Source organism: Peromyscus maniculatus, chromosome 21 (assembly GCF_049852395.1).
Source record: "Peromyscus maniculatus bairdii isolate BWxNUB_F1_BW_parent chromosome 21, HU_Pman_BW_mat_3.1, whole genome shotgun sequence".
NCBI classification, from domain to species: domain Eukaryota; kingdom Metazoa; phylum Chordata; class Mammalia; order Rodentia; family Cricetidae; genus Peromyscus; species Peromyscus maniculatus.
The window spans coordinates 8,219,999-8,236,488 of record NC_134872.1 but is presented as its reverse complement, the minus strand read 5'-3'; the positions used below and the strand labels follow the sequence as shown (position 1 = coordinate 8,236,488).

Here is a 16,490-nt window from a genome sequence, read left to right as displayed (position 1 = left end):
AGAGCAAGCAGTACTTTTAACTACTGAGCAATCTCTCCAGCCCCATAAACTTGCTTCTTTTTTAAAAAACAAACTTTAAAAAGAAACATCTTGATATCTTTTAAACTAGGTTACCAGTACCTAAGAGCTCTTCCTTCAGTGATTGCCACCTTTTAAAGTATATAGCTCACCTTGTTTTTCTTCTGCTTTTTTTTTTTTTTTTTGGTTCCGTTTTGTGTTTCTCTGTAGCTCTGACTGTCCTGAAACTTGCTATGTAGATCAGACAGGATAACTCATAGATATCTGCCCCTTTGCTTTCTGAATGCTGGAATTAAAGGCATTCACCACTATGCCTGGCTTTTAATGAGCATTTAAAATTAAAATAGCCAAAGCAATCTTTCATGCTGTCTTGTATACATCTCATGTCAATAATATATTTCCTATGCTTTTCTATCTTCATAATGAAACAATACACAAATGTATTTTTAAAGTTCATTTTAAAGAATACAATTACTGTATGAGCAGGCAGATGCAAATAACAGAAGAAAAGTCCTTGAAAAACTTGAAAATATTCTTTAAAAAAAAAAGTTTTATGGACTCAAACTCGATAGGCAGTCAAGGATGACTTTAAATTTCTGAATCTCCTGCCTCCACATCCCAGGTGCTAATTTATACCACCATGTCCAGTTTATCTGGTTTACTAGGGATTGAACCCAGGGCTTCATGCATACTAAACAAGCTCTATCAACTTAACTACATCCCAGCCCTCTCCTAAAATTTTAAAGGAAACCTGTATAAAAAGGATGGACACAAAACAGCAGCAACAAATAACTATAGCCAAAGAATGTACAACTGTAACAAATCTAAAGAAACATGAAGACCACAAACTGACTGTTGATGATTTTTTTAAACATTCTATTCACCTGGGGACATGAGACAGTTCTTTTATACACATTTGTTGTGAGCTACCTTATTCAAAGGTATCTGGCCTTCTCAAGGGAAAATCACTACAAACTACAATGGAGATCACTGTGAGGATAGAGCTACAATCTACTGCAAACTGTACCTGCTATGTTTATCTGTCCTGCTAAAGTTCTCATCACTGAAGAAATATTTCTTTATATCTGTAATTACACCTATCAACAGAATACAGCCCTCCACAGAACCTGGCATAATGTGTTTAAAATCGGACAAAGTTCAAATTTACCAATGATGCTTTTCTTTTAAAAACCTGAAGTATTGACAAATTGTTAATTTTGCACAGATGCAAACTGACAGTTTCCCTACCCTTACACACACACACACACACACACACACACACACACACACACACACACACAAACAGACATGCACACAAGCACATGTCCAAATTTCCCATCTATCCCTAGTTTAGGTGCAAGAGTCAAGGTTTAAAGCTTGCAGGATGATTGGTTTTTTGCCCAAATAGCATAATGAATCCAAGATGAAAACAACAACAACAACAACAACAAAAATTCCTTTGATTAGATTCTTCTGAGCCCTGTTCTTGACTGGGCTTTCTCTCTGCCTATATAACAATAACAGACACACCCCAATATAAAGACTTAAACATTAACAGCCTTCTAAGTAAAACGTTTGCATCCTTAGAATTACCCTCATGCACAACCACCCATCAAGTTTGCCTCTTCAAACCTAATGACTACCCAAAGAATGCATTGTTCTAGTCAACACTCACAGGCATGTCCTCAACACTCTCAGAGCATTTACTAAAAAGGACTTAGAATTATGAATTTTTCTATGTCCCTTTGAGATGTATGTATATCTCCTCCAACAACTTGGGAGTGTCTTTCTCAAGAACTTGAAAGCCATGTTTTTGAAATGTAATTACCAAGTGTATCCATCTCACAGATCTGTAGGAAGGCAGACCACTAACTTTGCTGACCACCAGCTCATACAGAATTAGCCTGTCAACATACTGCTTCATTTCTGTCTCTACAGAACCTCTGCTTTGTCACCCATGCCCACATTCTTGAACTCTCCCTTTAAAGGTCCCCGTCAACAATGTGTAATCTGTACTTAAGTTCAGTTTATGCTATACCCTGCTGTCTGCTCCAACAGTATATCACTAAAATCTGTCCGTAACACTCTACGTAGTATCCAGCTTTGCTTACCTTTAACAGATTAAAAAGAAACTAAACATATTTCATCAGTAAAGAGTGAACTGAGTTACTGAAGATCACTGGCTATAAATTTCTTTTTCAGAAATTAAACTGGAGATTTTAAGTTCAGGAAGGAGTTATAATGCAAGGACTCAATCAGTATATGGGGATGGTAAAGGTCCCTGGCAAGCACCAAGTCCCAATCCTATGTTTTACAAATGATGGATCTAAAGTCCAAAAAGATGAAGTGACTTACCCAAGATGATTTCAAGGAGGGATCTGATTAGAAGGGGCTAACTCAGCATGACTCGCTTCCTGACTCCAACATGAAAATATTCTTCCTGCGGTATTCTCATTGGTAAAGCAACATTTACTATTAATCATTTAAGTCAATATCAGAGATTAATATACAGGACCCTACTAAACCAGACAGATTTTAAAAATTCTTCTGTACCCCAATACAATGAGCAAACTGTATTTGTTGCAAGTACACATGAAATTCCATTTCACTCAGAGAGGCGAGTTCAGCAATCTTAACCAATACATGAAGCACCCAGTGAAGAGAATCTGTTTTCACACATAAAGAAAACAAAGCCCCATGCAAAATCTATAGGAGGGCCAAATAATTTAGATAATCTTAAAATAACCAAAGAGAAAAAAAATAAATTGTTGGGAAAAAAATGAAAAGAAAAAAAAAAAAGACACCCAAACCCTTTTCTGCACTTACCAGCAAAGCATTTGGAACAGAGATTCATAGTCTTGCTGGACCTGGGGCAAAAAAAAAGAAAGAAAGAAAGAAAAGAAAGAAAGAAGAGCTAAAAATTCCATATCACTCTAATCAAAACAAAAAATTAAATGCAGGCAAAGAATTGACTGGCCAGACTATAATAAGCTCTAATAAGCTAATTAACAGCAAGTCCGGCCAGCTGTCTATCCCATCCCCAACAAAACAAAAGCAAACAAAACTAAAGTAAAATGCATGGGTTTTTATTTTTTACCTTTGCATGAGCCAAGGCTTTATTTTATTTGCTGCAATTAACAGCTGGGGTAGCTATAAGTGCAGGAGTATTGTAGCAGCCCAGGAGTCAATTTATCTCACAGAATTCACCACAGTGCCTCTGCGAAGAGCAGAAATGCCTGCAATGGAGTTTTAAGCTTTCTCCCATAATCACAGGCATCTGCTTTCCCCATCACTACAACTTTTATCTCCTCTTCTTTCCTCTCATTCAGATCCTGGTCACATTATGACCTTGTTGTTTAAAATTTTTCCTTCAGCTGCTCCCAATCAAATTATTTTTTCACGTCCTTTCATCTGTTAATAATAGCTATAATTCACTGAATACTAACTTGGATGGGCATTTAACATACATCATCTTACTAATCACCCCAATCTCCCTAAGATGGGTATTACCATATTGCTTGTTTCACTTTTTAAAAAATTTCACATCCGTCTGTATAACCAGGAAACACTCACAACTGGCTACAAGTAATGAGTATTAAGGAAATGTTCTCCCCTTCCCTCCAAGATATTCTTAAACTGAGGGAGTCTTAAAAACCACAGCATACTCTCTCATCTCCATCTGACGGCTTTCCCAAGATCTTCATCTAGAGACTGCAGATGATGACCTATCTGACCTCCTCCTTTCACAACACAGCACCTGATAGCACACAGCCAGCCAAGGACTACAAAGATCAACTTATAAGCCAGGTGCATCTCCCTGATGCGTCCCTGACCCAGCCTGTTCCAAGCATACTCACTCTTAGAGCACTTCCAAAGACCTCTGAGAATACTCTACATTGGGCAAATTGGCCTATTTGCAGCTTCATTCCTAAGCAATTTTCCTCCCAACACTAAGCCTTTGGCCAGAGTTGCCCCGACAAATACAATAAACCAATTTCTTCTGTCTTTTTTACTAAATTTTACAATTTAAGCCTCAGATATGGATGTGGTGGTGCAGCACACCAATCATCCACCACTCGGGAAAAAGGAGGTTGATGCCAGACAGAGATACATGATGAAATCAGTGCCAGCCTGGGCTACATAGCAAGGCCTTGTCTCATAATACCAACAACCACAACTTTAAAGGGAGAAGGAGGAGAGGGAGCCTCCCACAGGAAATATTTACTATCTATGCCAAAGATTGCAGAACAGTAAATAAATGATTCTCATCTAACTCCAAAGTCTATTCTTTTCACCATGAAAAACAAGGGCTTCTGCTCTCCACAAAAGCTAGAGGATATACACCAATACCAGCCTAGCACATTTGCAGTTCATGAAAATGATCCCACATCTACAGATCTGGCCTATGAAGGCCAAGTCTGCTCTCTGATAAAGACTAGCAAATGCTTGGTCTACACAAGACTAGACTACCAGTCATTCCTGTGGACTGAGGCTGAGGCTGAAGGATTCTTCTGTTACCTTCCCCTTCCTAATGTTTTCCCTTCTTAATGCAGTACCCTAAGAGCCAGCGGCCAAGGTCTAAGGGAACCTTGGGCAGCCTGCACAGAGACAGCAGTAGTGTAGTTCTGTGTGTACTGGTTTGAAAATCGTGTTCCACAAAACTGGTAAGGAAAAAATTCAGAGGGGGGTGGGTGGGAGACAAAATAGCATTTTTTTCCTCAGTCTCCCTGACCTCTCTCTCTTCATATAGTTTTTTCAAAGTGTCAAAACAGAACTCCCCCAAGAGTCGGCTGACTCCTCTTACACCTCTATGAACAGCAACACTTCTTCCCAGTTGCTCAAATCAAAATCTCAGGTGCAGCTTTAACTCCCTTCTTTTCTGCTGTTTTCTGGATGACACTGAGCAAGACCCACTAGCTCCACTTGCAACTGTACTTGTTAGAAACCTCTGTCCCTCAAACCCTCTGGCCATCACTAACTCTCCCACTGCAAATGAGTTTCCACTGTCTACTGCCTCCTTACAATGATATTCCACCCAGCAGCCAGGGTAATCTTTTAAAAAGTGGGTTATATCCCCCTCCACCCCATCCCCGTCAGGGTTTCCCTGTGTAGCCCTGGCTGTCTTGGAACTTGCATTATAGACTACGCTGGCCCTGAACTCAGAGATCCACCTGCCTCTGCCTCCTGAGCACTGGGATAAAAGTTGTGTGACACCATAGCCCAGCATGCTATTTTCTTAATGTGATCTAACCAGATTGTGATCTAACAATCTGTACATCCTCTGTGGTCTGGCTCTGCTTACCTCCTTTCTATTTTCACCTCCACTCACCATATTTTAACCATATTGGCCTTTTTTCTGTTCCCAGGATGTACTGTAGAGCCTTCTCCATACTGTTCCCTGTGTCTCCAAGTCACTGTGAAGTGGTCAGTCACTCAGGTCCTACCTAGTTCAGAATTCTCAGTAGTTTTCCAATAACTACTTCAATCAGTTCCACTTCTTTTCTCTCACAACCTATCAAAGTATATCTCAGCAATTGTCTTTTTGATGCTTTGTTTTTGTTTTGAGGCAAAGTAGCAACAAGCCCAGGCTGGCATCAAACTTACTATGTAACTAAGGATGACCTAAACTCCTGATCCTGCTGCTTCTCACTTTCCAAATCCTTTGATTAGAGGTTCATGTGTCTGACTTGATAATCTTTTAACAATAGGAAGTGCTACTAAGTGTCATAAAAGTAACAATCCTCTTGGTCACTTTCATTTTTTATTTATTTCATATATATGTACACAAACACACACACACACACACACACACACACACACACACACACACACACACGTAAAGGTCAGAGAACAATTTATAAAAGTCAGTTTTTTCCTTCCACCAAGTAAACTCTGGGTATCAAATTCGGGTAGTTAAGACTGGCAGCAGGAACCTTAACCAGCTAAGCCATCTTGCTGGCTCTCATTTGGTATTTAACGGGCAACCAAAACATACAAATAATATTAAGAGTTGAATCCTTTCTGGATGCCTGGGCTATGAAAAACCTACGTAGAATTTTTAATGTATATTGTAGAGTGTAGTGAGCATTATCTAAAATTCCTGTAGCTGTCAGGCTCCCACCCATCTGGAGCTCTAGGGACAATGCCACCCTAATCATGGGTCAAATGGGAGAAGACACTATAAAAGGTTTCTTTGTAAGACAAGGGTTTAAAGCTGGGTTAACATTGTTACTGTTTTGATAAAATTATGTTTAATGTTCTTCACTGGTTGTACAAATACATAGTTCTTTTAAACAAAATTGGGGAGGGGGGCAAACATGTAAGCAAAAACTAAAGACAGGTTATAATTCTACCTCATGTCATTCTACTAACATGAAATGCTTGCTTTTTTTGTGAGTAGATATGTATAACTAAGAATTTACTACATTTAACAATAAGTTATGTGTAGTATGCTCACACCATAGGGCCACACTTTCAAATAAAACAAATATTTCATAAAGAAATCCATCAAAATTCATGTTTTCACTTTACATGTATACTTACTATTTCTGGCCCAATCCTCTTGCTGCTCTGTAATGCCCATGCCCTTCTAGGCTAGACAGTATTGTAAACACTCTTAATCCACCGTATATTCATTCACACTGTATTTAGTTGCACTCTTACTATTGCACACATTTTCCCAACTATTTCTCTACTATAAATACTGCCACAGTGAACATTTTTAGACATAAATCTCTGGTAATGAACCTGTGCCTGAATGATTTTTCTTTAAAATTGTTTCTCAGAGTTTACTAAATAAAAAAGTGTGAATTTTTTGTACATGCTGTGAAGTTACTTTCTGGATAAGTTTTACATACTTATTTTAATACAGTCTCACCAATACTAAGTATTTTTATTTTCAAATCTTTGCATTATGGAAAAATTATCTTGTTTAATGATGTGTTTTCTTCCTCCCCCATTTTGTATAAAGAACAATTCTAATTGTATTAATTTGACATTGATTTTTTGAGGAGAGTAATTTTTTGGACATTAATTTTTCAACCATGAAAAACAAAAATCTCAAAACGGAGGTAAAACTGCTCTCTGGTTCTCCCAAGCCCCAGCCCAGCTCCAGCCATCACCTCCCCCAACACCAGAGTGGGAGAAGTACCATGATTCAGAGGAACTCAGGCAGGTGAAGAAGTTGATTATTGGTCATCTGAACTTTGAAATTAGGGTACAGGGGTTTTTGGAACTTCATGCTATATACATAGGAGAAGGGGGGTGCGTGCAAGTGAAGTTGTGTGTTGGCATGAACATGCAGGTGCACCGTGTGTTCCTATGGAAATGTGGGTGCACATGCATGGGTGTCTATCTTCCTCAATCACTCTCCCTGTATTTTCCTTAGGCAGGGTCGGTCTATCACTGAACCTGGTGCTTGCTGACTCAGTCTAGATAGTCCTGTCCCGGGGATTTCCTTGTCTCTGCCTCTTGAGAGCTAGGAAGGATTTCAGGCCAGCTGCCCAGCTTTTATGTGGTTTCTGGAGATCTAAACTCCGGTCTACAATCCTGTATAGCCAGCACTGAGCCATCTCCCCAGCCCAGGTGATAGTTTTAAGAGAACTTTGTCAGTGGAGAAAGTACTTACACTGTGAAAGCATGAGGACCTAAGTTCCACCCATAGCATCCACATAAAAACAGGGGTGGTAGTATATACATCTCTAACTCCAGCACTGAGGTTGGAGAGAAAGGTGAGGGGACTTCCAGGGACTCTAGCTTAATCAATGAGCTCCAAGTTCACTAAGAGATCCTGTCTCAAAAGATGAGGTAGAGGGAATGGAGAATTGTTGCTCTCAGAAAGGACCTAAGTTCAGTTTCCAGCACCCAGTTCCAGGGTATCCAACAGGCTCTTCTGACCACAGGCACCAAAACATATGAGGTACAAACATACATGCAAGCAAAATGCTGGTACATATAAAAATGAATGAATGAATGAATGAATGAATGAATGAATAAATAAATAAACAAACAAACCCTTAAAAAATAAAAAACCCAAGGTAGAGAAGGGCAGAAGACATGCACACTCAGGCACAGGTGCAGACCCGCGAATACAAAACACCCAGCAGCTTTGGTCTTGTCGCTTGGAGAGGTGGATACAGCAACGTCCCCTCAAACCTACCAAGCTGACGGGTGCAGTGGGACAGAGAGTAGGTGCTAGAGAAGATTCTGTAAGGCTTATTAGCCATCTAAAAGTGAAGAAAACTTTTATTGGAGGTATTAAATGAAGACAGAGAAAAAAATTGAGAGACTACTTTGAAAAGGATATCAAGACTAACAGACAAAGTAAAAAAAAAAAAAGGATCTGCTTTCACAATTTCTGATGATCATGATTCAGCTGACAAGGTTTTGTTTAGAAATATCACACTATTTTTGTTGTTTGTTTTTCAAGACAGGGTTTCTCTGTGTAGTCCTGGCTGTCCTAGAACTCACTCTGTAGCCCAGGTTCACCTTGAACTCAGAGATCTGCCTGCCTCTGCCTCCCAAGTGCTGAGACTAAAGGCTGCCCCACCCCACATAACTTAGAAATATCACACTATTAACAGGCATAACTGTGGCATGAGAAGCCTATTCTCAACACGATGTGCAGCCCATGGATCACCAAGAAGTGGTAGGAATAGTCTAAAAGACCCTTCAGTAGCTGAGGAAGCAGGTCTGCCTATGGGGGTGCTGTGATGATGTGCAGGCTATGGCAGAAGCAGTGCGCCAGAGGCAGGAGAGGAGAGGATGGCGGCCACACCTACAGCTATGGTGTTGCTTCCAGTGGAAAAGGAGGCCACTATGGAGACCAGGACACGAATACCAGGGTGGAGGACAGGATATGAAGGTAGAGGAGAAAAGTTACTCACTGAAGATTGGAAGAGCTTGACATGTTTTTTGTTCATTTTTGCTTTTTGTTTTATTTGTTTTTTCAAACAGGGTTTCTCTGTGTGGCCCAGGCTGCCCCAGAACTTTCTCTGTACCAGGCTGGCCTCAAACTCACAGAGATCCACCTACCTTTGCCTCCCTAATTCCGGGATTACCCTTTACTTATGAGTGTGAAGAAAAACAGCTGCTGAGGAAAATGATAGGGGGACTGGACTATTTATCACTACATTTATACTGACAGTTTTGGGGAGGGCTTGTCAATGGCATGTGTTTGCATTTTGAGTATAGAGAGGTAGTACTCTTCATAAAATCATAGAGATTTCTAGAACTCAGACTAATTAGAAAATGTTATTTTAGGGGTTGGGAATTTAGCCCTGGGTTTGCTCCTCAGCTGGGGGGGGGGTAATTTTAATTTCCCACAATGAATTATTTTGAAGTTTTTTTTTTTTTTTTAAGTTAAAAATTCGTAGAGGTTGAAGAGATGGCTCAGTGGTTAGGAGTGTTTGCTGCTCTTCTAGAGAACCTGAATTTGGTTCCCAGCACCTCCGTCAAGCTGATTCTAAGAGCACCTGCACACATGTGACAGATACAAACACACAGACACAGAAATAAAATAAATTTTAAAAATTCATGAGTATTTCAATCCTAGTATCAGTACCACAGTTTACAGAGGTGTGTCATCACTGCAGCCAGAGCAAAAGGAAAAGACAAAGCTACAGCAGACAAAAACCTTGAAGAGTGGCATTAATTGACACTTTCTGCAGTAATTGATTGCTGCAGATTTGCAGACTATTGTGACAGTCCTGAACAAAGAAGGTTCTTGTTGAAACTACAGTAGCTGCTCCAACTAGGATTCATTTCTCTAATGTGTTTGAGATAACTGTCTTAAAGTAACCTACAGCTTTGATGACAGCTCTCCATGTTCTCTCCTGTTAAGAACCAGAACCCTTTCCTGTTGTTTTAAAAGCCTGTTGCTACTCTACCCACCACAAGAATTACCAGTTTCACCAAAACTGCCTCTTCTCCAGTTCGTAATTTGATTGCTGTTGTCCACTATAATTTCATATTTCCACTAGTACCATGACTGTACCAACATTTCCTGCTTTATTATATAGACGTTTTCTAGGCTAGAAATGAGTCTAAAACAAGAAATACTTCGATTCTTCTACGAAGGGACTTCTTTCTGGTTTTGTTTTTGGTATGGTTTATTAGTCTGGTTTTGGTTTCTTGACACAAACTCTCACTCTGGAATCCAAGCTGACTTCAGACCTGTGGCACTCCCCTGCCGCAGCCTCAGAAGCGCTGGTATGAAGTTCCACAGCAAGCACTAATCTCCAAATGCTGATCTTCCTTTAACCTCCTTTAACAGCTGGCAGATAAATGAGAGGAGGAGAGAAAGAGGACAAAAGAAAGAAGAGAAGGTGCAATGGAACAAACGAGTTCACACGTAAAAATAATTTCAGTTGCCTTAGACATGAAATTAGATGATTAAAGACTAGTGACAATCTGCCTTGCCACCTAAAACAGCACAGTCTAAATTCCTACAGCAAACAGTTCTACTAAATTATCAGTCCAGCTCATTCCAGGCAAACAAGAAAAAAGCCAGTTCAAATAGATGGCATCCTAGCTGGGGATGACAGGGGAGGCTTTTAACTGCTGGTCAGCCTGCCGAAACTGTTGCACATCCCTCAGTCATTCAAATGATGGCTGTAAAATTTTCTTTTTAAAGGAATATTCAAAAGAAATGACAAATTTGTTAATAAGGAGGATTAGTTCTAAAGTGCAGCAATGCCAATCCTGCTCATTTTAAAAATTAGTTCAAATCACACACAGCAAGACTAAGGAATAAATCGTTAAAATTCTAGAAAGATTGTGCACAGCAAAGCAAACGATCAAGAGTAACAAAACTACCAATGAAATAGGTAGAAACATTTTCAATCCACCCATCTATTATGAAGCTAATATTCGAAACATTTAAAGAGCATGAACAGCAAAAGAAACCTAATAGAAAATTGGGGAAAGGACTAAATAAGGTATTTCTCAAAATGGCCAGCAGGCAGCCAGGCATGGAGGTGCACGCCTCTAATCCCAGCACTTGGAAAGCAGAGGCAGGAGGATCTCTGTGAGTTACACCTGTCTTAAAAAATGATGGATGGATGGATGGATGGATGGATGGATGGATGGATGGATGGATGGATGGATAAAAATAAGTACCGAGCTAATACAAATCCATCTTCTCACTCCTCCTAGATGGCTACTATTGAAAAGAGAAAAGATGACAATGGAAAAAAAAATAGAAACCTGGACAGTTAGTGGGATGTAATTAATACAATCAATTGTGGAAATCAATAGTACGTGTGTGAGGTAATAGAACTATTAACTATCTTGCTGTGGCCATTTCACAATGTATTATCAGAATATCAAGTCACAAATTAAACCATTTCTAATAATCTCTAAAATTTTATTTTTAAAATCAAGAAAGAGTATCTTCAGACTACTTTCCAAATTAGCTTTCGTCTCCTTTGCACCTGTGCCTGTCAACAGCATGATTAAATGAGTTATCATTTTAAGATAGTATGTGTTGAAAGCTTCCATAGTTACTGACTCTTGTTACTAAAATCCTCATTTTAAAGGGTAGAGGGGCTGAAAGACCTCAAAGGGTGAGTCATTTGTAGAGGCTTACTTGCAAGTAAAAGGTAGAGACAGTTAAGGTTTCAGCAGATGAAGCCTGATTCCAGCAAGTGCGTTCCTACTATACTAACTACACAGTTAGGAGACAAAGTATGTACATGTCCTGTGTAAAAGTAAGTGTGTGGTTCTCAAATCAGATGACAGATGTGTCGAGGAAAAGTCTGAGGCTTCAATAAAAGACACAGAGATCACATGCATTCACATTTATGCTAAGGTAGCCAAGTTATATTTAGGATTCCATGTTTTAACACATTTTTTCAATTACCTATCAGTCTCATCATGAATTTGAATGAAAGACTTTCCATGCTAAGGTAAACTAATCCACCCTAAACCACAAGGGCAAAGCAAACAGCTCCATATTAATTACAGAAATTATTGACATAATACATTCTCACTTCACAGGCTTAGATGCAACCTTCCACGATTCTATCCATAATTCATCAGCACTATAGTGTGCAGTTTCAGAGATGAAGAGGAAAGAAACAGGTAACTTTATCAGAGCTTTAAAAAAAAAAAAAAAAAAAACTACAAACCAAAAAGGGAAAACCAATCTGGTCTGATAGGAGATTATTTACTACCAAGTTTTACTGAGTGGGTTCTATTTATGTCCCTCCCATTTTGCTGAGTGCTAAACTGGACTCAAATACCACTTTAAAATCAAAAGCAACTCCTAAAACAAAATCCACTCCACACTTTGACCACAGTAACTCCTCCTGAACTTTTAAGTGCAAGTGACAGGGCAGCAAGCCAAGGAGCCACCTGGGAGACAGTCTCAGGAAACCCGGATTGTGATTAGCATTTCTGCTTCCCAACTATTTGTTCTCTAAGGTGACCTTTGCACTCCAGGGAGGAGAAAGGGCGGGGAAGAGATTGTCAACCATCTTCCCTTTCTCCTACCCCTTTTTCTTTATGACCTGAAGAGGCTTTTCTTAATCCAGAAAAATTCCTTCTCTAATTTATTTCCCAAGTTCTCAAAGACCAGGTAATCTAGAAAGAAATGTTTCCTCTCTCAAAATACTAGAGTCCCTGGCCACTAGCCACATTCCCTACCCAGCCATCTTCCTCTGAAACAGCTTTTGTCAGCTGGTTCTCTGGTTCCAAATATCTGTGAATTTCTACACTTTCTGCCTGGGCCCTCTTCTGAACTGCTCTATAAAAAGTCCCTAATACTTCCCTAACTCTTCATAGATTTGGCCCTAAGTTTCAAAGCAGCCTTATGTAAAACTGCATTTATGTGGTATATTTACCAAGAACGCTAAGGAAGAGAAGTGGGCATCTTTTCAACTGTGCATCTGTTTCTTTAGTGTGAGGCTCCAGAGGTCAGAGGACAGCCTGAAGGAGCCGGTGTTCTCCTTCACTGTGTGGGTTCTAGCACTCACGCTCAGGGTGCCATGCCTGTCAGCAAGTGCCTTTCCTAGTAAGCCACACATTGGGCCAGGAAGCTTTGGTACAGTAGTCTACATAGCCCTCAGTGTATAATTATTTTAAGCAATGGAAACTCTAAACAATTTGATAAAACATTACTGAAATAGGATACTATATGGTCAGAAAGTTTTATCCTAGACATTACTTAACAAACAGATAAAAACCAACATTTACACCTTTAGAGCACAGCACTGAACATCTTATTCATTCAAACTCAGCTACACAAATAAAGATATGACTTGGCATTATACTCCCCCTTACTCAAACCACAAATGTTTTTAAATTAAAATAAGGCACTAAAATATTTTTTAAAAAATAAAGTTTTTTTAATGATGTCATGCTTTCATTTTTTTTCACTCAATCACTAAGGTTTTTAAAATTAATTTTATTATTAAAAACTTGAAAATCACACACCAAAATTAATCAGACCTAAAGTCTACACATCTCAATGAACTATTACATAATTAGAATAGGCATTCTGAAGCTGTGGAGCATCTCACTGGATTTTACACTTTCACTATTCAATGTTTATGTATTTATTCAGACCCAAGAACAAAAACTTCCATGACAGAGTTAAATTAGAAAAAGAATTAACATTATGTCTCTTTCATGATTCATGTCCATTACCTGCATTCAATCCTTCCTCATCCCCTAATATTTAGGAAATATTTCTCGTTCTCTTTTCAACATGTTATACTGTACCTACATACACATTTGTTTATAAATATACTGGCTAGGTTCCAAATATAAGGGAAAACATGCAATTCTTTTTCTGAGAGTGTGTGACCTTGTTTAATATTATATATTCTACATCCATCCTCATGCAAATTTTGTAACTGCATTTTTCTTTTGAGCTGAATAATACTTCATTAAATGCACACATAAGCATACAAACATACATATACCCCAAATTTTTGCTACCCATTCATCTGTTGATTCTGGTTCTTTACTACAGTGAATAAAGCAGCAATAAGCATGGCTTTAAATGCACCACTTTAAATACTGTGTATACATAGTTTTGAATACTATATAACTTCACCTTAATACTAAGTATCTTGCAAATGAAAAAATAAACTGATTAAAGAGATCCAGAGAAAGCAAGGAAGCATGTCCAAAGTGAAAGATAACTGGCTGGTTTTCTTCCAAACCTCCAACAAGAAAAACAAGAGTCAGGGAACTATGCTACAATGAAAGAAACTAAAAGAAGTAATAACCAAGTGTGAACCCATGGACCAGTTTTGAGATCTTAAATTGGAGAGAAGTGAGAAAGGGACTAACAGGGACTTCTTGAAAGACAACAGGGCAAATTTCAATACAGACTATCAAACAGTTAACATCATGATATATTAACTGATCATTTTCTAAGCATGACAAACAATACTGTGGTTATGTATCCTGGTGTTTAGAGTTTTCATACCAGTGGGAAAGTATCTGGAGATCTATAAAGCAAATCTACTTTAAAAGACACGTGTGGGTGGTAATCTCTCTGTACCTTCAAAAAATAAAAAGTCCATAAATGCACATTATACAACAGCCATCAACTGATAAGTGGACACAAAGTATGCTATATTACCCAGAGAATGAAATACTACTTGTCAATAAGCAGCACTCTGGGGGTATCCAATGTGACATGGATGAACCACAAAACATTCTGCTCAGAGCAACCAGTATCAAAACAGTATGTTGTGTCACAACTCTGTGTGAAACATTCCTTTAAGGCAAATCAACAGGACCAATCAAGTAAGAGGCCATGAGGTGTGCACCACACAGAGACACACAGGAATTACTAGTCAACAGGCCTGAAGGAATTTTTCCAGAGTAATAGAAATGTCCTAAAATTTTATTAAAGTCATGGGCTTGGAACTTTATAAATTAGTAAAATCCATTCAACTGTAGAGCAACAACAAGTAGCTTTTATGATATTTATATGACATTCAATAAAGCTGTTAATAAACCGGAACTGGAACAAATCTATGGTCTGAAGAAAGAGGAGCTGATGATTTGGAAAGTGTGCATTCAATTATCTGCTGGGACTGACTGAAAAGACAAGTCAGAAGGGCTAACCTATAGAACTAAAGTGATTCACATTTCTACAAAAATAGGTAAAAATATAAGTTTCAATATAATTTCAATTGAAAAAGCATAAACCACAACCCCTTACTTCCACATTTCAAAATCTACTTTATAATCCAAAATAGGCCTTCAAAGAATGCTTAATTTTCATTATAAAAAGGTAAACAACCCAATGAAATACTGGACAAAGCACTTTGATAAACATTTCTCTGAAGAAGACATGCACATGAACAAAAGGCAGAAAGCACATAAAAAAATGCCAGATGTCATTAGCAAGCAAAAAGCAAAATACAAATCCAAGCAATAATGAAACAAACTTCACACCCATAATAAAAAGTAAAAACCTGACACACCAAACAAAAAGTGAGTGGTAGCCAGGGTGTGAAGACATTAAAAGCCCTGTATACTGAAATCAAATGCTGCAGCCACTGTGGGAAATATGGTGGATCCTTGAGAGTTCAAAGGGGGGTCACCAGAAAGCTCAGCATTCCACTCCCCAATGTCTAATCAAAGGACCTGGCAGCGCACGTTCACATCAGTGCTGGCGTGCACGTGTGAGTGGCAGAACTACTGACACAGCCAAAGGCAAAGGAACCCGAATGTCCAACAACTGAGGAATCCATCAATCAGTATCCACATAAGCCTGGGAAGACGACTCTCAGGATGAGAGCATTGGCTGTTCTTCTAAAGGACCCATGTTCAATTCCCAGCACATATATGGCAGCTAATGATCCACTATCACTTCAATTCCAGGGGATCTGAAGCCATTTCTGACCTTTGTGGGCACCATGCACCCATGTGGTACACAGACATATATGTAGGCAAAATACTCAGAAAATAAACTCTATAGCCATAAGAGTATTATTTAAGACACACACAAAAAAATGAAGCAGTAGAGCAAAGAAACATACTACAACATAAGAAATTTTAAAAAACATTAAAGTAAAAATAATGGGCTGGTTAATAGTTTGGTAACAGAGCACTTGACCTTATATACAGCCCTGAGAGGATTAATCTCAACAATGCAAACAAATGGTAAAATTGACCTCTTATGAGTGATTTCATACAACAAATCCATATAGGTAGATGGTCCCGGGGGATGAAGGGAGGAATCAAAGTGGGGAAGTGGCCACTCAACTGGGGAAGGGCTTTATAAAATGATAAAATGTTGTAGAACTATCCATTTCCATTCAATTTAGACCTAACTATTTTTTCTATGCCTTTATCTTTTAAAAACTTATTTACGCATATATAGTTTTGGAGGAATGCATGTCCATGATATGTATGTAGAAGGGTAAAGTCAGAAGACAAGGTAAAGTAGTTTCTCTTCTATCAAGCAGGTTGCCAGGCTTGGCGACAAGCACCCTCATCTGCTGAGC

General features: G+C 38.8%; 1 protein-coding gene across 4 annotated transcripts in view; it reads right to left on the bottom strand.

The window, feature by feature from the left end:
* Positions 1-16,490, bottom strand: part of Zfand3 (zinc finger AN1-type containing 3) — a 241,628-nt gene that overhangs the window by 166,637 nt on the left and 58,501 nt on the right. For 3 of the 4 annotated variants that reach the window (XM_076557533.1, XM_076557531.1, XM_076557532.1), the window contains exon 2: positions 2,845-2,885. In XM_076557533.1, the coding sequence (XP_076413648.1) occupies positions 2,845-2,885 (41 nt within the window). Of the gene's footprint in view, positions 1-2,844; positions 2,886-3,115; positions 3,139-16,490 lie in introns of those variants that run through there. The other variant, XM_006983073.4, reaches the window with a different exon arrangement.